Raw genomic sequence first — 27,370 nt, 5'->3', positions numbered from 1 at the left:
TGCTTCTGCCATTGCAGGAACAAGGCGGCTATGTCAAGTGGATGAACTCAACTTTCCCTGCCCTCCTCCTACCCTTTTCAGGTCAAGGCTGTGATTTTGCCTCCACGCGCTTTCTCTAGGATAGCGCTGATCATTACTGCAGCTCAAGGCAGAGTAACGAGCAACACAAACTGGTCCTGAGGGCTAACAGGACAGGGAGAGCTTTTTTTTAAGGTAGGAATGACTCACCTACTTTTTATTTTTTTCTGTGTAACAGAGATGAGGACAGAGAGATCTCATTATCAGGCAGAGAAGTGGGATCTAGGAACTGAAATTCATGCCAATAACTCCATGTGGTGAGCTACTGAAAGTGCTACCATATTGCAGTTTAATAATCCGGAGACCCTGGGAGGTATAAGCAGCAAGCCACTATAACGTGTCCCTACTGAAATCTTGATTGACACTGCAAATACAGCCAACATCAAGTTGATCACATCAGATTGATCCACATCAAGTTAAAAAACAAAAACCCAACCAGCCCAACCCACGAGAAGCCACCTAAAAAACCAACAGAAACTCCCCACCCAAGTACAGAATATCTGGATTCTGGAGACTTGCTAACATTTCTTACCATTTCCCTCTTGTTCTCAGAGGCTGGGTGGTTTTAAACCAGGGGAAATGCCGTGACTTCTAACCACACAAGAGGTGGTGATGAGTTACCACATTCAGGTGGCTCAGATCAAGGCCTCTCCCATTGTGGCTGCTGTGACAGCAAAAGTGTATTGTCTAGGAGTTTCACGGCCTAGGAGACGATTCTGCGCGGCCCGAGAGCGAGGATTACCCTGCACCTTGAAAACAGCACTGCAGCCAAGGCCCAAAGCAATCAGTCACCTCCTGGGACAGGCTGAGGCTTTCCTATGTGTTTGCACTGGGGCAGGGAGGGTCCCTCAGGAAAAAAGTTTGAGCCAGCCAGCTGCATTACTGTATTCTCAGTCAAGTAACCAGTGCTAAGGAATTCAAACAGGGGCTGGTGCTACAACTAATCTTGGTCACCGCATGTGGGTTTTGTTGTTGTTCAGGTGACCCGGCTGCAAGTACTGTGGCACCTGTATTGCCCAAGCAACCCAGTCCCCAGCCCCACCATGGGAAGGGACTTCAGCAAGGTGGTGTACTCCATGCTGATTTGATGCCAGGTGTGGAAGCAGCTGTAGTGGCTAGTAATACAAAAGGGGGGTGGTGGGGGTGGTGTTTTGGAGCAATACAGCAATACGACCTTTAAATGGAGAGGTTGCTGGTCCAGCAACTCTCCGAGAACCTTCTCACTGTCATGCTGTCTTTGCAAGAAAATGAGGAAGCTATGATGATCCCAAACGCTGGCTGGGCCGTCAGCAGTAGGATCACTTTCTGCTCTTTCCTGAAGAAGTGCGGCTTTTGCATGTTGCCCTAGCTGAAAGGTCTGGCTTTTTCCATTGCAGAAGTGCTCTAGCTTCCCTCACATGTGTCCTGGTCCGGACAGCCTTGTGCTGCTGTTCACCCACAACTCCTAGGCCTCTAAAGTTAAGAAAAGCTTTCCTGTACATGCTTCAAATCTTCTGGCGTACTACGCCGTCTTGCTTCTTGGCTTTTTCCTAAGAAGGCAGTATTTCAATTTGCTTAGGGATGTGCCGTTTTTAATGTGATGCAGTTCTAGAGGATATTGAAGAAGACACAGGCAGAAACATGATGTGTTGGCTCCTCCTTCAGTTTTTTTTCCAACCCAAAATACCGGGATTTCAACCTGCTTTCAGGCTAAAATACTTCCTTACATTGGAAATCAGGCCGTCAGCTTTGAGTAGGGCGTCTGGCAGAACGGATACCAGATGCTTAAAGTAGTAACATTGTGGCTCTAGAACTTAAAAACTCCAGAATTTATAAACTTTAGAAGTCTGAGTCTGTTTAAAACACTGTCTTGGTGGGATTTAATAGGAAATTGGATTCAGTGTCTTCAGATGTATTGTACTTGCCCATGAACTTCCTCGTTCTTCCCAGTTGTATTGTTAGTTGAAGTAAATCACTTCTGCTGGCATGGCAGCACGGAGAGAGGGCTTGCTCTGGTCACCGGCCACTTCAAGGAACTGCCAGTCCAAGAAAAACAAGGTTTGTGTTGTTATTTTTCTAGCATTTTCCAGAACTCTTCACGCCTCCTTTTGACTGACTTCCTGCTTCAGTTTAACAAAACGACGAGTCTACTTCAATTTAGTGGGAGCAGTAAAAGACACTAAAAAACTTTGGAATGGTGGGACTTGATGATCTTAAAGGTCTTTTCCAACCTAAACGATTCTATGGTTCTGTGCTTGGTATGCTCTGATGCTTCCCTAAAGCACCGTAGTAGGAGGAAGTCATGAGTAGTTGAAGAAAAAAAAAAAGGTGTGAACAGCATGTTTGAGTATGGAAAATATTATTAAGTCTTTTAGAGAAATTAGATCATCCAGATCATTGATAAAGTTCTCAAACAGAACTCACCGCTTATAAGAAGCTCTTCCCATCTTGGACAGTCCTGCTTTGTATATTCATTACATAGGTAAGTATTGGGAGACTGTGTATTTCAGAGGTGAATATACATCATAAAATTGGAGGTATTTAGTTTGTCCAATTGCTCTTGGGTTCACACAGCCCAGAGAAGAATTTTTATTAGAGATTTGAGCAGTGCTAAATAACAATACTGATACAAATCTATCTTTTAATTCATCACTTTTGAGGGGAGAGCATTTACATGTGCGTAGTGGTCATAGGTCAACATCTATTTGTCCTGGTCAGCTTCTCTGATTCACCAAACTGATCTTGACATGGCATACAAATATTGACAGGGTGGGTCCAAGGTAGTGTCAGAGGCAAAAAGGAATGTACATGACTGACTAACAGGAGAGAAGGAAGATATAAAAGTGTTAGTTTTGCCACTTGAAAGCTATTCTTATCGAAGACTTCTTGCTAACAGACCTGCAGGTAAGTGAAGTACAGAATCGTTCTGTTATATCACATTGGGGATAAACATGATGGAGGAAAATCAAGTTTTGGTGGAAAATAATGAAAGAAGAAAAAAAAAAGTCTGTTAAGCATCAGTGAGCTAATCCTAAAGTGATGAGGTATCTATCAATGGGAAATACTTAATGCTAGTGCTAATGATGTTTTATAAGAAAAGGTGCTGTGAAGTACTTTGTCATTGGACTGATAGTTGCATTCTTAACAGGGATGGTATAAATTGTTCTTGTTTTTCTGAAGATTTATTGTGCTGGCAAAAAGAAAGGGGATCCTCAATACAAGATACCAGATTTTCCTTTATGTTTTGTTTGCAGTTATGTGGGGTGAAGTGTGTTTATTATTTGTAAAACATGAATAAACACAAACAAGTTATATGTTGATATATACATACATACATATATATATATACATACATGTACACATATATTCTCTTTTACTACAGTGCTTTGCTTCAGAAGTAACTTAAAAGGAAGAGTTTTTTTTCCTTGGAAGAAGAGTCCTTCTGGAGCTGAGGAGATGGAGGATGGTTTGTATGCCTTTGATCCAGTTAATCATCTCAATACAGTCAGCTGAAATGCGCACATCTCTTCAGCTTCAGGATATAATACAAAAGCAAGGCATCACAACTGAATTTTGACTACTTTGTAGATAGAATGAGCAGCAGGAGTTTAACCACAACGCAGAGCTTTTCTTTGAGTATTAGTTTCTGTGGGGTTTATTAGATTTGTTATTTGCATGGTGGTAATGCTTTATGACTGTTAACCAGCTCAGTGTTTTTTAGCAGTAAGTGGTGCGCTCCTTAGGCAGCACCAGCACAAACCTTTCTGTGTCTCACTTCAGTGTATTTTCTAACAGTTAATCTGTATGTGCAGTATATAAACAAATATGTCTTCTATATTTCTGTTTTCCTTTACTCAAATACTCTGCCTTCATTCCCCATATTACCAAAAGTGCAGCAATCAACAGTGTGTTTTCTGTAGCATGAACCTGTTTGAATTCGCCCACTAATTGTGACCTCTTTATTTGGACCCCCTCAGAGAGTCATCCATGCATACGCTTAGAAAAGAAAGATTTGTGTATGTTCCTAGCTCGTCTTATGGAGGAGTCTCCGGAGTGTCGTGCCCCATCTGTCGAGGTACGTAACAGGCTATCATTGCTAGGAAATATTTTTGCTGCTTGTTTTACTGAGAATTATCCTTTAAAATATGCAATGACATCCATCAAACGAAACATTTATAACACAAACCTTTATTGTGTGATTGCTGCTTTTGTGGCTGAGTGAATCTGGTGAGTTAGGTGGTCCATTCTAGTCTTGTGTTTTAAAAGTTGCTGGTAATAATCAATGCTGTTAAGCTTTTCACTGTAATCTGATAAAGTTACATAAAGATACTGGATTCCTAAGTATTGATTAATACCATTTTTTTCATTTCCCATCACTATGTCGTATCGCTGAGGCATACCAACATGCCTTATTTGTTAATCAACCCCATAATGGAACGGGAGGAGATTTCTAGGGAAAAGTGGCACTGTCTTGTGTTTGCTTTCCCTACTTGAAAGATGGGGATAAAATGATGTTCAGTTGTCTACATGTAGGGATATTGTGAAGATTATTTTGTGTTTACCTGTGATTTAAAATAGCAAATCATTTTTGTGAGACAGTTGTTGGCCTCCCTCTGTCCTTCCTTCAGTTTCTGTTCCCAATGATCCTGGTGATGCACATAGTTTCAGTCATCTAGCCAGAGCTGTCATTGCTTTTGGGAATGACACAGAGCAGTTGAAACACCCAGGTAAAAGTATGTTCATATATTCAAATTGACAGCCTTGTCAATATCTAGAATAGTATTAGACAGCATGGACAGTGGTAGTGTGTTTCCTCCTTGGAGTCGTTATTAACTCAGGGAGTACAATTCTTCATGTGAATGTCTCTGAAGATATTTTAATACTTTGTTCATTTATATTATGAGAATAGAGCATATCACAGGTAGTAGCAAGCCCAGCATGCAACTCTGCCTTTTGTATGCCAGACTTTTTCAGTGTTGTGAGTCTTCCTCAGATGCATCTCAGCAGAGCTTTAGGCTGTGAACTCATTCGTGTAAGGAACAGTTAAGGGATGACATTTGGTAGGCGAGAGAAAACAGAAACCTTTCTCTGCACTAAGCTTGGCTGTAGCAGCGCTAGCTTGTTAAGCAGAGCTTGTTAATCCTTTCCTCACAGGATGGGAGTGACAGACTTTGCAGTTCAGGCCTGGACGGTGCTTTAATGATAGTGGAATCGGTCCCAGATGCTCTAAGGGCCATTGTGCTTTTCTGAAAGAAGTAACTGAAACTCCTATTTTATCATTTATTCATGTTCTCATTTCCACAGTGAAAATACATCCTAGCTTTATTTTAGTTGTGAATATGAAAATTAAATATTTTATCTTCAACTCCGCACACTGTTTTGCTTGTGTAGAAAGCTTTTCCTACTCTAGGTTGTCTGAGAATGGTTTATAAAACTATAGATTAAAGACTACATAGTGATTAAGTTAGCAGATAACAGTAACAGTGACGGTTATACTTTTGAAAACTTTAAGAACTACTTCTTAAATATTACTGGATTTATAAACAGTTGGTCTCGTATGGGATCTAATAAAAACAAAAAGCTTTGAATGTGTAACAGTGGAATCATAGAAATGAGCTGAAATCATCTAATCCATTTTCTTGCAGTGAAGCAGTATTAAGTCTAATTACACCACCCTTATCAGATACTTGTCTAACCTGATCTTCAAACCATTTTATAGGAGCGATTTCTCAACCTTCTTATGTCAAGCTTCAGTCTTTCTCCTAAATTTTTGTGTTTTGTTGTTTGTTTTTTTTTTTTTAAACCTCTAAGGTTGTTCCTTCCCTAGATTCTCCAGTGTGCTTGCATTTTTGTTAGAGTAGGACGAAAACCTGATGTGACACCCCTTTAGATCGAGTAACTACAGCTGTGCAATTCCTGTAAACATCTATCATACATGGAGGTCAATAGTAACGTTGTGTTATTGGCCTGTTGAACTGTAGTTCACAATAGTCTCACGACTCTTTTGTGGCTAGCAGATTTCTATATTGTATTTGCTTGTTCAGTTTCTGTTTCCAAAGCAGGATCTTGCTTTGCTTGGTTTTGGTTTCATCTTGTTGCTCTGCAGCCTTTTCTGTATTCTTGTTTGCTCTCCTTTCCTGTTGTGTAATGTAACCATGCCTCCTTTCATTTTCTTCCTGCGATTTTATATATACCCTTTTCTTTTTGCCTTTTGTATCCCTTGCTAGTGGAAGTGTCTGTATTTTTTCATTAATTTAGTCTTTCTAATTTTAACAGTACATGCTATACTATTCCTTTATGCTCATTCTTCATATTGCCTTTACTTCCTTTCTTTTTTTCTGATTCTGGTTTTGATAAAGACCTGTTGGTACAACCAAAGTGGCCTCATGGTGTTACTGACTTTTCCTTTGCATCAGGATATTTTAGTCCTGTTTCTCTTCTACTAAGTCAGACTCTCATAGTCCTTGGATTATTTTTCTAAGAGACTTCCTAACAGTTCCTTAAATTTGCTGATATATGTCTTTCTGAAATCATTATCATCATTCTCTTCTTACAATATCCTTTCCTATGTATCACATCATCATAATTTTTATTGGAATTACTTTCCATTTTCAGATTTATGGTCATTTCTTCTGTGTTAGAATCAAATGTAAAATATCTGTTTTCTCATTCATTGCTGTAATGAAAATAGGCTACGGCATGTTTCCAGAGCTGCAGGTGTATCCTGAACATGTTACTTTTCTAGCTGCTCTCTCCCATAGTTAGTCTACCATTATCAAAAGATCCTTGAATGCATCAGATGATGATTGCTTAAAGGATTAAAAAAAAAAAAAGACACCTCATCCTTTTACCTTTTGGTCAGATGATCAGTAATAGATCTCTGTTGATATCACTAACACTACTTTCTTCACTCTTTCTTTGCTTAATGCTATTATTTCTTTGAGAAATTGACAGAAATACATGTTTACAGTCTTTTTGAAAGATGTTAGTGAATCCCAAAACTGGTGTTGTTTTCTGAAAAACAGCGCAAGGTATTCAATTCCCATGCAGACATCCGTCGGGGCAGGTGGAGTGGCCCTGCGTTCGGGGAAACGTTCCCTGTAGGTGTTACTGAACTTCAGAACAGTTGAATCCAGAGATGATCACCTAGAATAGATTATTCCAACTACTTCCGTGACAGAGAAGACAAAAGGTTTCCATTTCAAATCTAAGTTATTCTGTGATTCAAATTTGTTACCATGGAGTGTATCTACTAGACTTGTAGAAGGGCTGTACCCAGCGACAGGATAACTTACTTTTTGCACTATTGTAGCAACAGTGGGCATTAGAATACCTGCCATTACATGAATGTACAGAAGATTTAAAGAACCTGTACACTCATCATTGATTTTAATACCATTGTCTTTTTTTTTCCCCTACCACAGCTAATATAGTGTTTATAAAGAACAAAGATATATATATGTGTGTGTGTGTGTGTATACATATATATATTATTGGAGAAATTTGGCTAAAAGAAACAAATAGTTCTGAGAGTGATTTAGGAATCCATAGTTTGATCTTTCCAATTGATTCCAGTTTTGGTTTCATGTGTCTCTTAATTGGAACAGCACTGGATTTCTTGAGAACTAATGCACAGAAAAAAATCAATTCATACTAAATTTACATTAACTTTTCAGAAAGAGAAGTTGTGATCTAAAGATTGTGGGACTAAAGAGCAGTTATATGTGATACAATGTGGCAAAACCTATAGTGTATTTCTGAATCTGTATAAAGCATGCATGCATGTAAAATCAAATCTGCTGTGGAAAATAAGCTGGCTTTTTTTCTCTCTTCAGTTCAATAAGACCGGGATTGTAATATGCGAATCGGACAGAGTACACAAAATGGTAGCTATGAGTTTCTCCAAACCTGGGTTGCATGCTGTACAGCAAATCATTCGGTATCTTCCCTGTTCTTTGCGTGACTGCACTGTGTATTTGTCCAGGAAACCGTGCACAACTTGTACCACATTCCTCATTCAAGGTATATAATACATTTTAAATCAATCTGTGTTAACGGCAGTTCTGCCTGAATAAGAAGTTCATAAATGACCCCACTAAGCATCACGTCTAGAAAAATGTTGTACGTGGCTCAGTCCAATAAATCTCTCCTTAGTCAAGTAATCCTTTTTTGTGCAGATAGGCTCTAAGAAATAAGTACGACTGCTTGCTTGGGAAAGGATTGGCAAACTGTGGGAGGTCATTTATGAAAGTGAAGTACCAGTTTTTGCAGTAGTTCTATATTCAATTCAGATCCCATTGCAATGGGAGTGGTTTAAGCTCTGTGGGTAACTATATAGGTTTTGGATTCTAGTATATCCATAGAATTGCAATGCAACAGAAAATTGGCCCACTGTTTTAAACAAAAAACATGTGAATTGATTGTCCCACCCAACTGTATGGCACTTTAAGTGACTTTCAACGTTTGTTTTTAGGTTCAGTTTCTTCAGTCTATTACTGGCCAATGGCACCTGAAAAAAAGGGAGACGATTCAGTGGTTAAGGAAGACAGTCAACAAGCTGACCTTATGTTTCTTAGGAGTCATATAAGTAGCAGTGTGCTCTTACCCATGACAAGCTTTGAAACTGTGAAAATGATTGCAAAAAAAATACGATGCGAAGGACAGTTGAACAACAATTTTAAGTTGCTCGATGATCAAACTAAAGACTTTGAAAAATATTTTTCACTGTTTAACATACATAGCTGCAAGGATACATGTGTCAAGCGGATCAAGAATGCTTTACATTGCTATGATTTTTTACGGGAATGTTCCCAACTTGAGAAAGAATCTGAGGAAAATGTTCATCGACATGCTTTGCAGCTTTGTTATTTTTTAGCAGCAAGATCTGGTAAGTTATGATGAAAGTATATAAAGAATAGTAACTAAATATAAAGAATGGATTCCTGTATATTTATTTTTTATTATTGGTGTTGATTCATTCAGCTACAGCAAAGAGTAAATATTTCACAACATATGTGTGTATCAGAGAAATTGGCATGCTTTCCTAACAACTGCTAAAATATTTTTCATTAATGTATTTACTACACTAATGTAGAATATTATTGTTTATAATGTTTGTTGCAATACTGAACTTAAACCTAAAGCAGAAGATGGAAACATACTATAGAAATATAGAAAAGAATATTTTATCACTTAATCCATTTGGGGGGGGGACAATATTATATATATATATATATGTATATATGTATGTATATGTATATGTGTGTGTGTGTATAAATTTGAACAGTCTCAGTATATTGTTAATATACCTAGGTGGACTTATAGCAAATCTCATCAATGGAAGATCTTATAACCTTTTATATTCTGTTATCAGGATTTTCTATCAAGTTAATAGTCTACAATTACTAATCAAAGAGTAAGTGTTCCTTGAGTTAGATGTTAAGTTGTTGTGTTCTTCTGAAACCTGACGTTTATTGTACTTGATAGTAGCTATACCTCATTGTGTTACTGTGTATGGGTGTCTGTCTAGAATTGTATAATGTATATGCATGGATGGATTCTTTCAACATACAAGCAGTCACTTATGGCTTCCATTTCTATATCATTAAAGCAATACATGTTAATCTGTAAAATATGTTTTTAAGTATGAAAAAAGTATGTTTTTTAAGTGACATGAAAATCTTTCTCTCTTCTAAAAGATGATCCAAACCGAGGTGTGGGGTGTGTTCTCTACAGTCAGGATGGATATTTTGTAAGTAGATTGAATTCTCCAATACTTGTAAAATTTCTATTCAGTGCTCCAAGGGATGCAGTTTATTTGATCCAATGTAGACATGTGCAGCGTAGACGTCTACTTCTGAGCTATTGGCCCTAGCTCCCCTTTATAGTTGGTGGAGATCTAGAGTGTCATTCACCTCAATCCAGAGTCTGGAACCGGTCAGGTGGACCTGGTCTTCTCCCTTGAATATAAAGGGAGTCTAGGGTGACTAGTTCAGGTGTAGACATGTAAGAAGTTAAGGGAGATGAATTTCCCTCATGAACACACTCTCCCATAATAAATATGCTAATAGTAATGATAATATTTTATCATTTAACTTTACAAAAATAATCCCTGAGGCCCTCTAAAAAGGAGAATCCTAAGTTTCTTGCAAAGGTAGAGAGACAAAAAGATGGTGATGAAATTGATGGAGAACAGTGACCTCACTGGATGCAAAAGCAAAATTAGCTCTTCACTGTGTTAAAAGGCATAACATGATGGGGTGGTAAGATGCTTGTGGCAAACTGTTAAAGCTGATTAAAAATCTGATATAAATAGCCATAAAAACTTAGAAGATGTGTGCACCTAGAAATATATAGACAGCATATATTTAGGATTTGAAGCTGTATTAGTATACGGTTAAAATGTTGCTGATGTTTGGAAGGGTCTGGTAGATCTCGATTATTTTATTTCATTTGTTTTTTTGGCAGTTTGGGGCAGGTTATAATGGATACCCCATTGGCATATTATATGCAAACTTGCCCTCTGCGGGGAGAAGAAACCAAAGGACTGGACATGCAAAACAGGAATTCGTTCTCCATGCTGAAGCAAATGTTCTCCTATACAGGTTACTGTTACAAATCTAGTAATGGAGTGACTTTGCAGGCATTCTTTATGACAGTAGATGTGAATAGCATGCAGTGTGAACAAGTCAGTGGCTAACCATGCATTTCCTCTTTGACCTTTCCATCTGTTCTTCACCCATTGATCCAGTTTCAAAGACTTAACATTTTACAGCTCTGAGCTTACAATCAACATTTTAATGTGTGCGTTTCCTCTCCTCCACCCCCAGAAAGGAGTGGTACCATCTTGTATTCCCACACTGCCATCATAGTTGCCCAATCTCATTGGGATGAAGCTCTAAACAGTTTTTGAAAGACACAGTTTGCAGCATTCTGCCTGGCAGTCTTTTTTGGTGGTACTTAGACTAGCAAGAGTAGTGTCAAGTCAGCGAGATCCCTTAAGACTCTAGCTGTCAATAGTTGGAGAATCACTAGTCTGTAAAACCATATGGCTCGGAATAGTAGCACTTTTATATACACAGAAGTAGAGGAAGCAACAAAGATCAAATATTTGAAGGGAAAATCAAGATGAAATAGGAAACTTGGGGGAGGAGATAGAGAGTAATCAATCTAATTAGAAATAATAGTCTTCAATGAAAATACTAAATTTATTTTAAATAAATGCAAACATTATATTTAGTTTTAGCTTTGCAGAAAATGAATTAATTGTTCATATACATATGTTTTTCAGATCAAAAGCCAAAATAGAAGAGAGTGATGTTCTTTACTGCATCAAACCTCCCTGTCATGACTGTCAGAACCTTTTGAAGGATGTGAAAATCAAGACAATTTATTGTGTGAAAGAATCGTCCAAAAAAAGTCATGAAGTATGCTTATGTAATATTATTTATTTATTGTCATAATGTTTATTGTCATAATGTTTTATATGTTTGGTGGCAGGGGGGTCAGTTTATTTATAGTTGACTTACAAACAAACACATCAGTTCTTACTCTTCTGTATAGGAGAGGAACTATAGCAGATCATCGCCTATGAGGTGCTTCATCCTTCGTACTCATATACAGCTGAAATTTTATGGCTTGCTTTCTGCCTTGGAAATCTTTATACTCAGATACTTCTAACGTCAGGAAAGGAACAACTTACATGTTTTAGGATCTTGCACTGGGAAAGTCCAACCTCCTGTTTAGCTATATCTGCACGGCAGAGCTCTGGAGTGCTCCCTGATTTTGCCTCTGAATGCTTATTCTGGCTGTGCCTGAACTCTTATGATGATGAGACCTGGATATGTGTCTTGGTTGCTATATGCAGGAAACATGGGCATAAATGCTGAGGGGAGCTGTGACATGCTTCATTAAGACCTCCAATATGAAGGAGTACTTCTGTCCTGCATTGCACACACTTAACTTTTAATCCCTCAGGGTAAATGCAGCTGTCTTCATTCTAAGTCTCACATTCTCATATTTGAAGTGTCTGATGAGTTTGGCTTCACTGTTTACAGGTCTGTGCCCAACAAGGTATTTTTGGCTCCATCACAAGATATAGCCCTCCATTTAGTGGAAAGAACAAATATTTTCCGAGTTTGCACAGGAGTATTATTCCTTTCAGGGAAGTCCCTTAATTACTTAACAGGCTTTACTTGGATGTAATTTAAATTAAATAATTTGTGTATGGCTTTGGAAAAATCTTTCTGAAGGAAAAGGTCTCAGTCTTGGTTCAGGCCCAAGTATTCAAATAATGTCCATACTCTAGATTACATTCTACCCCTATAAAGACAAACATGGCCAAGGTATTCAAAGTCTTCTTTGCCTTGGTTTTTACTGCCAAGATTTGTCCTCAGGAATCCCATGTCCTGATACCAGTGGGAAGATGTGGAGCAATGAAGATTTACCCTCAGTAGAGTGGAATCTGGTTATGGAATATTTAAAGAAATTGGATGTACACAAGACCATGGGACCTATCAAGAAGGTGACTGGGGGTAGTTAGGATGGATTTATGAAAGGGAGAACATGCCTGACTAACCTGACATCCTGACCAGCTTGGTGGATGAGTAGAGAGCAGTGGATGTTTTTCAACTTGATTTTAACAAGACTTGCAATACTATCTCCCACAGCATCCTCATAAACAAACTGATGAAGTGTGGACTAGATAAGTGGACAGTGAGGTGGATTTACAACTACCTGAACTGCCAGACTCGGAGGGTTGTGATCAGCAGCACAAAGTCCATCTGGAGGCCAGTCCCTAGTGGTGTACCCCTGGGGTGGATAGTGGGATCAAAACTGTTTAATATTGTTATTAATGACCTGGATGATGAGTCAGAGTGCCCCCTCGGGAAGTATGTAGATGATCCAAAACTGAAAGGAGTGGTTGGTACACCAGATGGTTGATTCAGAGGGACCTTGACAGGTTGGAGAAATGGCAAAACAGGAACGTAATGAAGTTCAAGAAAGGGGAATGCAAAGCCTGTGCACCTGGGGAGGAACAGTCCTATGGCCCAGTACAGGCTGGGGCTGGCTGACTGGAAAGCAGCTTTGCAGAAAAGGACCTGGAAGCACTGGTGGGTAAGTTGACTAGGATGCAGCAATGTTCCATTGAGGCAAAGCCCAACAGGCTCCTGGGCTGCATTAGGCAGGGCATTGCCAGCAGGTTGAGCGAGGTGATCCTTCTGCTCAGCACTGGTGAGGTTGTGGTTGGAACATTGTGTCCAGTTCTGGCCTCCCCAGTGCAAGAGAGAGATGCACATGTGCGAGTGAGTCCTGCTAAAGGCCATGAAGATGATTAAGTGATGGGAGCATTTCTCATATGAGGAGAGGCTGAGAGAGCTGGGACTGATCAGCCTGGAGAAGAGAAAGCTCAGGTGGGATCTTATCCATGTGTATAAATATCTGGTGGGAGGGAGTAAAGAAGACAGAGCCAGACTCTTCTCAGTGGTGCCCAGTGATGGGACAAGAGACAATGGGCACAAACTGATATAGAGGAACTTCCACTAAAACATAAGAAAAAGCCTTTTTGCTGTGAGGGTGATGAGCACTGGAACAGGTTGCCCAGAGAGGCTGTGGAGCCCTCATCCTTGGAGGTACAAAAAATCCGAGTGGACAAGGCCCCAAGAGATCTGCTTTAGTTCACCCTGCCTTGAGCAGGAGGTCTGGACTGGAGACTTCCAGAGGTAGCTCCCAACCTCAGTGATTCTGTCAGTGCCTGGTTTATTTGTTTGCTTTTAAGTTGGTTTTTTTTTTCCCTTTTAGGGTCATCTAGATGATTTAAAGAAGAACTTTGACTATCATGAGGTAGGTTTGCGTATTGAAGATTAGACGGAGGGTTGTATTACTAAAAAGTATTTTTGAATATTTATATAATAAAAGCATAGAATAGTTTGTTTTGATATGTGTCGTCCTTCTGGTTTGCCTTGTTTATTTTTTTTTCCTGTTGTTTTTAAGAAGCACATTTTCATTAGATGGAAAGTTCATTAAAATCTATTGAGTGTTCATGACCCATTTGATGATATGTAAATATGTATTCACCTGAATATACACATCAGAGCTTTTCTGTCATTATTTTGCATTCCATCAGTAGTTTTGGGAGCCAGTCATTCCCAGATATCATAAAAAATAATTCAGCAGGTAGAGGGCAGGTCAGAAGTGGAAGCAGATGATGTAGAAAAGTATTGCTTCACTTTTCAAGATCCATCAGATACATCTGATGGAGGTAAAGCAGTCTGAGGTGGGAAAAGAGGGAACTGGGACACACAAGACCACTGATGAACTGCATAAATTCTTTGAGCAGAGTAGGCTATGTAATTGACTTTTATCTTCCTCTATAGAACAAGAGCTTTAGACCTGGAATAGACGAGCATGACTTTGAGGACTCACATTTGTCCAGTGGGGCAAAGAAATCCTCATGGTAGATTGATTAATAGCTTTTAGATATAATGGCAAATTTGAGCAGACAAATTGTAGAAAGTACTAAATAAATATTCACTTACGCTTTAAATAAAATTATTAAGTTTTTGTTTGGTTTGTTTTTTCCAGTGGAAACAGTGCAAAACTCAACTTACAGCAGGTATGGTTAAGATTAATTTCCTTGTCCTTTGGTACTGTTCCATTTGGTTTCTTTCAGTATTACTTGGTGTTTAAACTTAGAAGCACAGTATGTTACTAAGTATTTTTCTTTAAAGCCCTTTTTGCAGCATGTAATAAATACAACAAAATCTGATTATAAATTGTATCTAATTATTGTAAGTTTAATTGAGTTACCCTTAAATTAGTTCTGCTCATTCCAGCCTTCCTTTGGAACTATACATTGTAAATATCTGTACCCTGCAGATTCCACTTCTGCCACGATACTTCTGAATATGCAGAAGACAGAATTATACAGAATTGTTGCCTTTGAGGTCTGTAAGTGGCCAGACCCCATAACTGGTTACAGTTGAAAAGACAGAGGAATAACATAGCAAGTTTTGGGGGTTGATGGTTTCTGTTCTCTTAGTCATTAATTTTTCATTTTGCCCAAATGACTAATCAGCATCCTTCATGACAGTTTTCTTATTTCAAGCCTTTCCTGTGAATTTCTTCTAGCCTTAAATGGATATATCCAAATCCTTGGAGGTACTGGGCTTGAGTCTTCTCCCCATGCTACTGGCTTTATGCTGTTCTGAGTTATGCCAGTTAGGGAGTCAGGTCTCCTACCACAGAATAATGTCATTAACACTGAAATTTTCTTAAATAACTTACAATTTTATTTAGACTAGACAACCAGTAAAAAGTAACAGAAGTTTTTAAGAACACTGCACAACATTTGAGAATACACAAAATCTTGTATACTTCTTGCTTGGTTTAAGCAAAGACAAAGCTGGCACTGAACTAAACTTTTGAAGTCTTAATGATTTATAAGCTGAAGCATCATTGCACTTACTGAGGGAGAATAGGGAGTTGAAATTAAATCAAGAATTGGAACAAAACTGAAATTAGAAACTCCAAAAATGTTGCTCACCATATCTTCACGGAATGTGAAGATACAATGGACAAGTGAGTTGGGGGAAAACTATGTAACTGAAGAGGAGTAAGGGATAGATTATTTTAAAATTGAGGAGAACAGTATATATTTGCAGTAGAATGAAATCAAACTGATGGGAAGAGTGAGAACCACGATGATGAAGTTCACATAAGGAGGATGACAGGATGGCAGAAATGAACAAGCACAGACTCAGTATCAGAGACAAGAAGAGGCAGTCCTGAGTGTGAAAGCAAAGGGAGAGAGGAGACAGTGTAGGTATTGGCCATTCTGTATGTGAGGAGAGTATTATGGATTTGTAAGTTAAAAAGGTGGAATTGAAACTTTTAAAAAAAACCAACAACAAAAACCCAATCCAACTCCCTTGTCGCCACCACCATTGGGGAGCCACATTTATTTCTATGTGAGATTCAGTTAACTGGTTTGTATCTGGGCAATTCCCATTCATTTTAATATAGTTTCTTTCTGAATAAAGTGTCAGAGCCTGGACTTTGATGTCCTGACTGTCAAACATTGTCCTAAACCAATTGTGGCTTCTGAGATGCCCAACTCACAGTGGATAGTCTGTCAGTGTTGATAATGAGAGGATGAGGGCTGATACACTGCTACACTTCATGTAATCTCTTCTTATGTGATATTCCTAATCAGATCCTTTTCTTTTCTGTCTTCCAGTACCCAGTGATTCAAAAGACAATGGAGGAACAGAAGGAATGAATGATGAAGGCAAAGTGAAATAAATTTAGTAAACTTTTCACTAATCAGCATAGTTTTTGGTTTCCCTAATTTCCTATCCTTAAACAGGGTTGAATAAATGTAATTGTCCTGAAAGCAGTGAGCTGGATATTAGACAGTACAGAAAGCTGATACACAAACCTCTGACATATGTCTCTGGGAGTATATTTGTCTTCATTTTAATTTTACCTTAAGTAAAATTAATTTCATAATTTTTTTTCAGTCTTACCTAATGTCATTGAAATTTTGTACTATGATAGTTGAAAGATATAAATTTTGAAGAAGAGTATGACATAGTGGAATAGAGTTGGCCATTCCAGATATTGAATATTCCCATACTGTTTCTTCCCTCTTGAAGTCAATAGAAATCATTTCCTATGCCAGAAGAAAAAAGCAGATAGTATAACAAAAAAAAAAAAAAAAAAAAAAAGAGATCCGGGGTACCTGTGCACTCTGTCAAGCAAAAGCTCCTAGGACAATCATTACCATTTGCCTCAGAAGACTGGCAGGCATAAATGGATGTGCTGATGGGTAAAGTGCGAAGTTAAGGCTCTTTACAGAGTAACTGGCCAATTGAGCTCTGATACATTATTAAGAAAAAGTTCTTTACTTCAACATGCACAGAAATTATAACCTTTTTCCCCAAGTTTTCATCTAGGACTGGAGAGCTAGATAAGTATCCTTTCTATCTCATTACCCATAATTATTTGCTAATTTTAGGACATTACCTACTTTTTGCTCCAAGACTGTTTTGATTAACTTTTCTTTCCATTGTTTCTTTCTAGGTCCTCCTGTTCCTCACCTGAAGAAAGAAGACTTGTGCATCTTCTTAGCACTACATATGGAAAATTCACCAAGTGAACCAAAGAAACCTGTGAGTTAAGTCAACTCAAGCATATTAATTGTTATCAAGGCTAAAAAAGCCATACTGTCCAACAGGATCTTGATTTAAAAATTACTGACTTGGTCTTGTGGGCAAAATGATCTTAATTTGGGGAATTTTTACTTAATTCAATTTATTGCCAATAAATACAAACTTATGCTTGCTTAATTGGATGTGGAGGAAAAAAAGAAAACATAAGGAGTTAAACATCCTCCATCCCTTTTTTTCAGGTTCAACTTAAGCCAAACACCTACCCTTCCACCTTCCTAGTCTCAACTTCCCTTGTTTTCACCATAGGTTACTCTCAGTCGGTCCCAACTCCTTCAGTGAGGTGATGGGAGGTGCAGGAGGTTGGGGCTGTGTGCGTGATGGTTTGTCTGCAGCTCCTCTGTGCTTTTTCCCAGTTTTCCTCTGCTCCTCCGTGCTTCCTACTGGCCCTGTCCTGGCATGAGTTGTCTGCTGGCTGTGGTCCTTCAGGAGTGTCCCCCCCCCCAGTGTGGGTTGCTTGGGCCACAGTCCCGCAGTTAGGTTTTTAATCTATTGTATGCTTAGACTCTAATAATTCTTGATAAATCAAAGCTGTTTGAGTTTTTGAAGCTACATAGATGTCTGGTGGCTCCTACCGTGAGTATCCTTTGGTTAGTGTTGGCTTTTGTTTGAAACTACACCTTGTCACCCCTTTCTCCTGTTTTGGTACTCTGCTAGACCAGCTATTGGGATATTCATCTCCCTACTTTTTCTGTGATTTTACAGACTTACAGACTTTCCAAATGTCTACCTATTACCCCTTTCTGGACTCCAGTCAAAGTACTTGTGCTGTTGATCTAGAATACTACAATTGAGTTATGTGCTGTAGACACACCAGAACTGACTGAAAATCCACAGGAATCAGCATGTTTCTAGACCGCTTGATCCCTACCCTTTTGCAATAAATTTCGTTCTTTTTCTGTGGGATCCTTTGGTTGCTATTACTTTACATACACATAATCTGGAGTGACTCTCATTCACTGAATGGTTATACATTCATTTGTATATGTGTACATTTATTTGTGTATTTCTACGCAGTATTGCAAAACTGGAATCGTTGTCTGTGAAGCGAGCAAGCCAAAAAGGATTATTGCCATGGGCTGCTCAACAGAGGAACTTCATGCTGTGCCAAAAGTGCTGTTAAGGTTTCCTAATGCACTGAAAGGCTGTGAAGTTTACATGTCTCGGATGCCTTGCAATTATTGTGCAAAATTGCTGGTTCAAGGTCAGTATCAGAAATGAAATATCTCCTAGACTAAGACTGCACATGTGGCGTACTGACAGGCTGGTAAACTAGTCATGCCAGTTATTTCTCTTCCTCTTTATTTCTTCCATTTTGCTCTCTGCATTTTTCCTCAGTTGATTCTATATGAATCATTCAGATCACTGTCACAAGCTGATGTAGCTAAATATCTTATACAATAAGCTGTGATTATCAGAGAATATTAAGATGTGATTCATAATGTCATTGTACAAATTGTTAGTATTTACTAACACGTGGATCACGAAGAGTGCAAGTGAAATGAAAAAGGAGCCACCAGAGCTCGTAGAGATGTTTGTTAAATGAGAAAAAAAATTAAAGGAGTGGTCCCAAGGGATGTGGAAATCCTGAAAAAATAATACATAGATAACTGACCCAATAAAATAAACAAAAAGAAAACAACCATTCCCATTTAAGTCATTTATCAGAGGAGAAATGTACCTCAGGTATTAACATTCAGGATAACAAGGGAAGTAGGTAGATTTTTTGCAGACAAGTTAATCTGTAGTACTTCACAAATAATAACGCACTACCTATATGTTGAATTTTCTGATTTTTTTAGATGCTTGATTGATATACATATCTTTCCTCTACATAACTTCAATAACTTCCTGTATCTTTTTAAAACAATCTCCTTGTTTTGGAAATTTTTACCATTTGGTAAATATAAGTAGAGACAAAAGTTTAATCACCTGGAAAAAAAAAGTCGTGAATTGTGTATAAAGTTTCCTTTTTGACTATGGAAATAGTGTGTTAATAAAAATATTTTAATATTGTTTTACTAATGTGGCAAAAAGCTGCAGCTTGCGTAAGTATATTCCATATCACTTTACGTTTATTAATGGGAAAAATGACCACTAGTATTTCATATTTAATATTAATCTTGCATATATGTTTTCTTTATTCAGCACAAGTCTCACAAGTGTATTACTGGCCAAATTTTGAAATTAAAATGGCAGAAAAGACCTCAAGGGATGATCTGGTGAAACATGCTAATGCCATCTTTACAGAAAGCTATGTTGTTGCAGCGGTATATGTACCAACAATAGCCAATCAAAGAAAGATGCAAATACTTAATTCAAATAAAAAAGCATCTTCTGATGATGATCTAATCCCAGCTGCATCTATATTTGATGAGAAAATTGATGTGGGTATTTTGAAGTGCTTAAACTTGGATCATCTGAAAGAAATCCAACTGAAAAAATATAAAGAAAATCTTACTACAGCAAAGAATTGTTTTAAAACTCTGGCAAGCTGCAAAGATGAAGAAATAATAATCTTAGAAGAGAAGGAATCTACTGTAAAGAATAATCCGAAATACACCCATGCATTACAGCTCTGTGATTTACTAGCATCCAGAAGTGGTAAGTAAATTAATATTACTAAATCGAGCTCAGTAATTCACACAGCATGGAAAAAGTCTACGTAATTATTAGTTGTATTCCTGGAGATGTAATGTGCTGAAAAAATCTTTACTTTATTACATTGCATTCTGTTAGCTAACTCATGAAACTAAGTCAAACTGCATATCTAGTCAACTTTCGTGTCATGGTGGTATTTCCTGTGTTATAAAATCAATTCATGTTGCATCATTGTCTTACAAAACATATTCAGGTTGTCTGAAGGCTGGTAGTGCAAACTGGGCAAAAATCTCCCTAAGAAAAAACAGAGTGTATTGTTACTACCAAATGGAGGTTTCTTTGCTGAAGGGGGAGTTGCTCCAGCGTGAACCCCAGGGCTGAGTAAGACCCAAAGAAACTCAGTGCAGAGGTATTTAGTTGGGCTCTTTCCGTACCGCTAGCCAAACTGGAGGAATAGGAGGAATATGCTTCTCCTGTCTTCCTCACCAGGTGGGGATTTCTAACTCCTTAGGCTGATTGCAAGAGGCTCTGGTTGGGGCCAGTTTCTCCATGGTATCAAATGGCAGGCAGTCAGTTCTGACATTGGGTTTTAGCAAGCTTTCCTATTTTTGCATTAAACATTTGCAAAACTGAAGAAGCACTGCTACGATAGGTAAAAAGAAAACAAAACTGGACATAATTATCTGTTACTTTCTCATGTTTTCCATTAGTCTGGCTGGTTGTGGTTGGTTACACTGAAGATATTAGGCTGGGTGTTTTTGTTCAGTCGTACCTGTGCAGGTTGAGAATAGGGTTCACTCAGCAGCACGACAGGTGTTTTCCACTTTATCCCAAGTCCCTGCTACTATTTCCCAATTCTTCTCCTACTGTTAGTTAAATGCATTTGGCTGTTTTATGGAAGAGAAAGCATTGCAGATTTTGACTGCTTTTAATCATTGTAACAGTTGCTCATTGATAACAATGGGGAGTCTTATGGTTCCCAGCCGTATCTCAGGACTCCCCATCAGCATCATGCCTGCACCAGCTCCCCTGGGTCACCAGAAAGTGGAAAGTTTCTAGTTTTTCTTTCCCTTTGTCACAAAAGACAATTCTGGGGTGTTGCTTCCTCTTGTGGGGGAGAAGAGAGAGAGAGAGATCCTGGGCAGCAGATGTCATTGCACATGCCTGTGTCCTGAGGAAGGTCTAACAGAACTTGCAGTTCAGGAAGAGAAAATAGTTTTTAAACTCTTTCTGAGCTGCAATGATATAAAGCATGCTAGTCTCAGCAGTGGTGCAGGTCAATGGTTTTGGTACGTCTACACAAGAGCACTAGATAAGGCAATTGAGATGAACTACAGGAGACAGAGAGCTACAAGGACTGGAAGTAAGTGTATTGATTAGCCTAACACCTGGTTAGCCTTCTTGTCAGCGGTTTACCTGGTTCAACATTTTCTGGAAGCAGTCAAGCAAGGAACAGCAATTTTGTCTCAACAGGTGTGTTCTGCATCTCTCTAGACCAGGAAGCATGAGTAAGAATGTCATACCTTTTGACCAGCAGGTTTGTTGTAATATCATAGTGTTGTATAAATTTATAACTGTGATTATTTGACTGTTTATCCTCAGACAATAATAATGGAGTGGGGACAGTGATTTACAAGGAAGACAACATTGTAAGTAAAAGTTTATGTGGTCTAGGAAATTGTGCTCTTCTTATAAAAATGTCTAATCATGATCTATTGTCATATGAAAATAATACTTGCAAGATTACTATGTAATAAGTTATCAGGCATGGAAATGTTTAAAAAAGCCCATTTCTACCATAAGAAATGCACTTTAAATTTACTAGGTTTGTGTTTATGTATGTAAATGAGGAAGTTCACTTGCATCCTACGGGCTCTCTTAAAAATTTTAGTGGAGTTGCAGTAATATAAAACAACTTTTTGTGAAAAAAAAATTTATATTCCCTAACTCTGTCCCAGAACATTAAGATGATGGATTATTTGATCTATAGTCAGCAGTTAGAAGAGGTGAAGTCCCATGTCTGCTAAACTTTAAAATAATGAGCTGATGTCCCTGATGACATTGTTACTATTATCATATTGAAATTCCATGCTTATTTTCATTTCGTATGTTTCCAAAGTGGACACGGCTAAGAAAACGTAGCTAACATTTTCCAAATCTTTTTGGTGACTTTGTGTTTAGCAGCCTCTTTTGTGTTAATTTTTTCTTCCTAATCAACTTTTCCTGTGATGATTTTTTATAAGCATTGTATTTCATGTTCACGGGAAAATGTATTTCTGGAAACAAAGGCAAATTCTACTTTTGGGAAAAAACTATTAATGATTTTCTGAAACTTCACATATCATACACGTATATGATTAAGACCCACAATGAATCATTTTGAAATGGAGATCTGCATAAACATTACCAAACAGCATTAAATGAGGACTCTCACTGAAGTTATCAACAGCTTTTAGGAGCTGGAATAGGTTGTAAATAACTAAAGGTCCCAGAACAACATTACCTTTTGTTTCTTTCTATGTTGCTTCTTTCTAGGTTGCCCTGGGCTACAGTGGATATCCAAAAGGGGCAATGAATAGTTTATTTTGCAAGAAGGGAGAAGATGATTTTGACCAGCATGCAATTGTATGTGCAGAAGCTAATGCAATTATTATGAGGTAGGAACTCATTAAATATTTTGAAGGAATTAGACAAAAAAAGTCTTGGTGTTGGATGCTTCATTAATGAAGAAATAGCTCTCTGACTAATCTACCATGGGAATTTCCAAAGCATAGAAAGGAGAAGGAATGTTACAGAGCATGGGAAGGAATTTAGTCTTATAAGGCACTGACTACAATTGTTTTTTACAGAGGTCTAGGTCCATGTGATCTTATATTGTAATACACCCAGCAAACTTATGTGACAGTCTCAGAGGTTCCTGCTAGTCCCCTGTCTCTGACCTCGTGTAAGCCCAGTTCCTGTGGGCAGTCATGGGCAGGGGTCTTCACATGTGCCGGAGATGGGAGTAGCCAGCAGCAGAGCTGTTGCTTCTGTGTGGGCTCTGGTATTACTTAGCCATTGGAAATGCAGGGCATCACAGCTGGGTGATCAACTTGAACTGCCTCCTTTAACACACACAAACTGATTTTCATGAAGTTTCCTGGCTATGGGAAATTTCTCTGCAGACTGGTAGCGCTGTTGCAAATGCTTGTGCACCTGTCCCTGGCTGACGGTCCCTCTTCTGACACCTACTTAGTGGGCATTGTGTTGACTGAATGCCCTGCTGTCACCTACTCTCATATTTAGGTGATTATGGTTTGGTGGTGAAATGAATCCTGGATACGCATTTCATAAACCAGAGTATCTGTCTTTATGGTGCTGTGAGTACACAAAGAGTAGGTAGATCCATTTCCTAAGTTCGCAAGCTCATGGTATGTACTGCAAGTATTTGCTTATCATGGGCTGGAGATCCCTTATTCACCTACCTTGGCCAGTGATGGAAGACAAAAAAAGAGAAGAACCCACTCTAGGTTCCAAGAGAAGTAATTCCTCCTGCAAACACACCTTGTTTGTAATTGTGTCAATATTGTATTTTTTCAGTTCTGAGAGAGACCTGTGTAATGCTGAACTCATCACTACGCATAAACCCTGCCCTGACTGTCTGAAAATGATCCGAGCAAAGAATATAGCAAAAGTCATTTGGCCTCTGCGAGACAGAAATGTAGGTGATATTAGAGATGGTTAAAAGCTGTGTGTCATGGTTCAAGGCTTGCTGTTCCTTTGTCCCCTCCCTGAGGACATCTTCCTAGAAACTTTGTACTTTCCCTTTGCTGGGGAGGAATTGCACAGTCTTCACCCTTTCAGGCCCCAGCCCTCTTCTTCATTGCCAGCTTCCAGCTTGTTTGCACCACCGGAGGTAGGCTGAGGGCCAAGGGAAGGATACTTCTCATGGGAGTATAGATGGTAGAGATAGCTGCTACCACTCTGAAGGGGAAGGGGACAGGGATGAAAGGTTGTGCTTACAAGCTATTCTTCGTGTCCTTCAGCAAGTGGGGAAGGTCCTGCCTACCAAGGCACATAGCCTTTAGATGGAGCTTCATGGGGCCCACCTTGCCCTCCTGCCTCCCAAAATAGGCTCTGCTCTCCTGTCCACCTACATAGGGACAGCGTTGGCTGTGGCAGTTCCTCCCTCTTTGTGAAGCCACGTACTCTTTCTGAACAGCTCATGCTCCGCTAAAGGCATGTGTATGGCTCCCTAGAAATCCAGGGTCTACATGCTTGCCTGTCTTACAGTCTAAATATCCTAGCTGGGGCAGCTGTTACCTTTGAGACAGTGGTAAGGACTTTATAAACATCATTGTTAAAATCTTTATCATTCTGTCTTAGAAGTAATGTGTAGCGGTGATAATACAATGGGGAGAACAAAAAGATAAAATACTGTACAGAATGAGAAAACTTTAGATTATTCACTATCCAAATAATACTGACAAGAAGAGCATATCTAGTTGTTGCACATTAGAAACCAAAAAAAATTAGCCATTATCTTGTAAAGGGCCTGGTAGCGTTCTCCCATGCACTGCTTTCACACTCAGCTGGAGTTGCTATTCTGTAGCACATTTAACTGTTAGTAAAAGCAATGACTACGGAAAGTTCTTACTTGCTGTAGATTCAGGTAAATGCCTAGTTGGAATGGATGGTTAGATCCCTTTGTGCTGGTAGGGGTCACTGACTGCAGATAATCCTTGCTTGCTCTTCCCTTTTTTCATACTGTCTCTTCCTGAATTAACTTCAGAAATTCACTCCAGTTTGCAACAGTATTAAAAACATAGGACGATTCACAGCTAATTACAAGTGTTTCCTTAAATCTAAGCTAAGATTAACATTTTTTTTTGGCAAGTAAACACATCTTTAATACTTTTCTTGAGACTGGCTAGATCAGAACAGGATTGGATGTAAAATACCCAGCATGACATGTATGCCATTGCGAGGTAAGAAGCCTCTTATGTGTGTTGGCCCAAGAACAGTGATGCCAAACAAGTAGTGCAAGGCAGGCAATGTCACAGCTTGCAGTCTTCTGAATTCATAATTTCCTAAAGCTGCAAAATTCTCACTAGCAACACAGGATGCATGGTGGTCCATGAGCCAAAAAGCATGAGAAGTTCTCCACAAAGTGGCATTCAACATTAAGACATGGAAATGTATTTCATTCAAGGACTTTCTTTTCCAGTAAGAAAGTTATATTCTATTTCAAGCAGCCAAACAGAGTTGCTGCAGGAAATCTAAATTTGAATTTGTTTATATATCACCAGCCATAAATTGGTTCACAACTTTGATACTACATTAACACATCTGCATTTGATAGTGTGCATTGGGACTACTACTGGTTTTCATTCTTGCAAAGAATTATCTCGGTGGATATGTGCACGCAGATCTTTCTAGAACTGAGACCATGGTTTTATTGATATCAGATAGAGTGAGTGGAGTTATTTTTTCCTTTATCAAAACATAGCTCACCAACACAAATTATTTTTAATGAGCTGGATTTTTTAGAGGCTTTTTAGTACACTATTAATGTACATCCTAGATGATTTAGTTTATTAAAAAAAACCTGTCAGTACAAAAATAGAAATATGAAATCAGAAAATTGTTTTTAAAAGTCTCTCATACTGTTTAATGGTGTATGCTATACATTTGTCACTCACTGTGTTGTTTTCTTTTCTTATCAGCAATCCAGAGGATTAACTGAAGATCCTTCAGGTAATGATGTCCAAATAAGATAATAGCAAATATGAAAAGGACAAGTCATATCAATTTTTAGCTACAATTACAACTGGCTCTGAAATATGACCATGTCAGAGGAGGAGTGGAAGAAACTAAACTGAGTGAGGTCATGAAATGTGCTAAACGTGAGACCAAGACATGAGCATTTTGATTATGTAGGTAGTGAGGAACAGTCTGTTGGAACAGGGACAGCTCACACCAACTTGGAAGCGGAAAAGATACAACGATTGCATCAAATTACTTCTTTGAAATCTCTGAGATGCTGCATCTTGTTAGCATCCCTCCCTTTGCAGGGAACTAGTTAATTCAGTTATAGACCTCATTTTTTCCAACTGTTCCTTATTCATGTCTCCTGTATTTCTGCTTTCATTTCAGAGGAGCAGTCTGTGGCTGCTGCCGATGGTAAACCAGCATAAACCTCCACAACTTCAACACGAGTTTTAGGATCCAACACCCCCAAGCCCCCCAGTATATTCAGTGGTGTTGGGATAATCAACTTGCGATGGCAGCCGCTCTGGTTATGCGTTGTGCCCACTCCCTTCCAGAAGCACAACTTACACCAATCTCCCTGCCACCTCTTTTCTTATTATTGCTTCTGGTGTGCTTTACAGGGATTTGCTTCTGTCTGCGGCTTAAGGGTAGGAAAAGCACTTGTTTTCGATGTACCTCTAAGGGGTAGTCATGCCTAACTGTGTGATGTTTGTAGCCATGAAGGCAGTGGTTATTGTCTGCAGTCCTCATTCCCTCTGCAGCTTTTCTTCTCTTGGATTAGTAAGAGCATTTGAATGAGGATTTTTGCTTTTTTGTGATTTCCCACCCTCCCTCACATTTATTTTATTTCATTTGATCTTCTTTTAAAATATATCTATAGCTTTTTATCCTGTCATCTTTTTTCAGCTGAAAAGTAACTAGTTCACTGTTTCCTTGTCTCTCTCCACCCAGGGGTATTTGGTGCTTGTGTGTCCTTTCCCCTTCTCCCCTTTTTCTTTGGTGTAATACATTGTTCAATTTTGTTTCTTATTCATGGGCCTCTTTATATGTCCTCTTATAGGCACATACCTGTTTTTAATTGGCCTTTGTGCCATGTTGATCATGTTTTAGACTTAAATTTGATCTCTGCCCTTGAAACACCAGACCAATTAATGTGGAATATGCTTTCATATTTTTCCAAGCTAAATCATTTTGCTCTAAATGAACCAGGGGTTTGCAGACTATGGTGCTGACAGCTGCTTTTGTCCTTGCCTTTAGACTCCCTCAACTGCAGTTTCAATTTTCTAGGGCAACCCCAAACCCAGAATCAACTATGAAAATCATCTTGATTTTTAAGATATCATTGTGGGAATGCTATTATTTGTGGCTTGGTAGCTTTCAGCAATTATTCCTTTTACACAGCCTCTTTAGAGTGAGATCATCAAAAAGTGTTTTGCTTGGGATTAAATTGAAGGTTATGTCACTTAAAAAAAAATAAAATTGTTTGCTGTTTTCAACATGTGTCCTCTGACTGTGTTCCCTTTGGAGATGGTAAGAGCACACCATCACACACCAAATGGCAAGGCCCATGCCATGATAGTACTCAGTACTCATGTTGGAGTGGATGTTGCTATGACTGGGCATGTATTTGTTTCCCTCACACAAGGTACATGCAAGTCTTGGACAAACCTCTGTTCTTCATTTCACCCTTTCCTCTGTTATCTGGTATGAAAACATGTGTAGGCTCTGTGCTC

General features: G+C 38.7%; 1 protein-coding gene across 1 annotated transcript; it reads left to right on the top strand.

Moving 5' to 3' along the window:
* The first annotated feature begins 2,130 nt into the window (after positions 1 to 2,130).
* On the top strand, positions 2,131 to 27,012 carry LOC148054683 (uncharacterized). The gene is made up of 19 exons (XM_087766113.1): positions 2,131 to 2,539; positions 3,440 to 3,523; positions 4,035 to 4,132; positions 7,893 to 8,079; positions 8,531 to 8,944; positions 9,756 to 9,808; positions 10,525 to 10,661; positions 11,348 to 11,483; positions 13,858 to 13,899; positions 14,641 to 14,671; positions 16,295 to 16,345; positions 17,140 to 17,228; positions 18,303 to 18,489; positions 19,434 to 19,889; positions 21,489 to 21,535; positions 22,422 to 22,543; positions 23,466 to 23,586; positions 25,592 to 25,622; positions 26,022 to 27,012. Exons 2-19 carry the CDS (start codon positions 3,514 to 3,516, stop codon positions 26,060 to 26,062), a joined length of 2,253 nt encoding a protein of 750 aa, XP_087622239.1. The 5' UTR covers positions 2,131 to 2,539; positions 3,440 to 3,513; the 3' UTR covers positions 26,063 to 27,012.
* The last annotated feature ends 358 nt before the right edge of the window (positions 27,013 to 27,370 follow it).

Source organism: Nipponia nippon, unplaced genomic scaffold (genome assembly GCF_047370975.1).
Source record: "Nipponia nippon isolate SJK-2023a ecotype South Korea unplaced genomic scaffold, ASM4737097v1 scaffold_3, whole genome shotgun sequence".
NCBI classification, from domain to species: Eukaryota; Metazoa; Chordata; class Aves; order Pelecaniformes; family Threskiornithidae; genus Nipponia; species Nipponia nippon.
The sequence above is the reverse complement of the archived record's forward strand: the minus strand, read 5'-3'. Positions and strand labels throughout refer to the sequence as shown.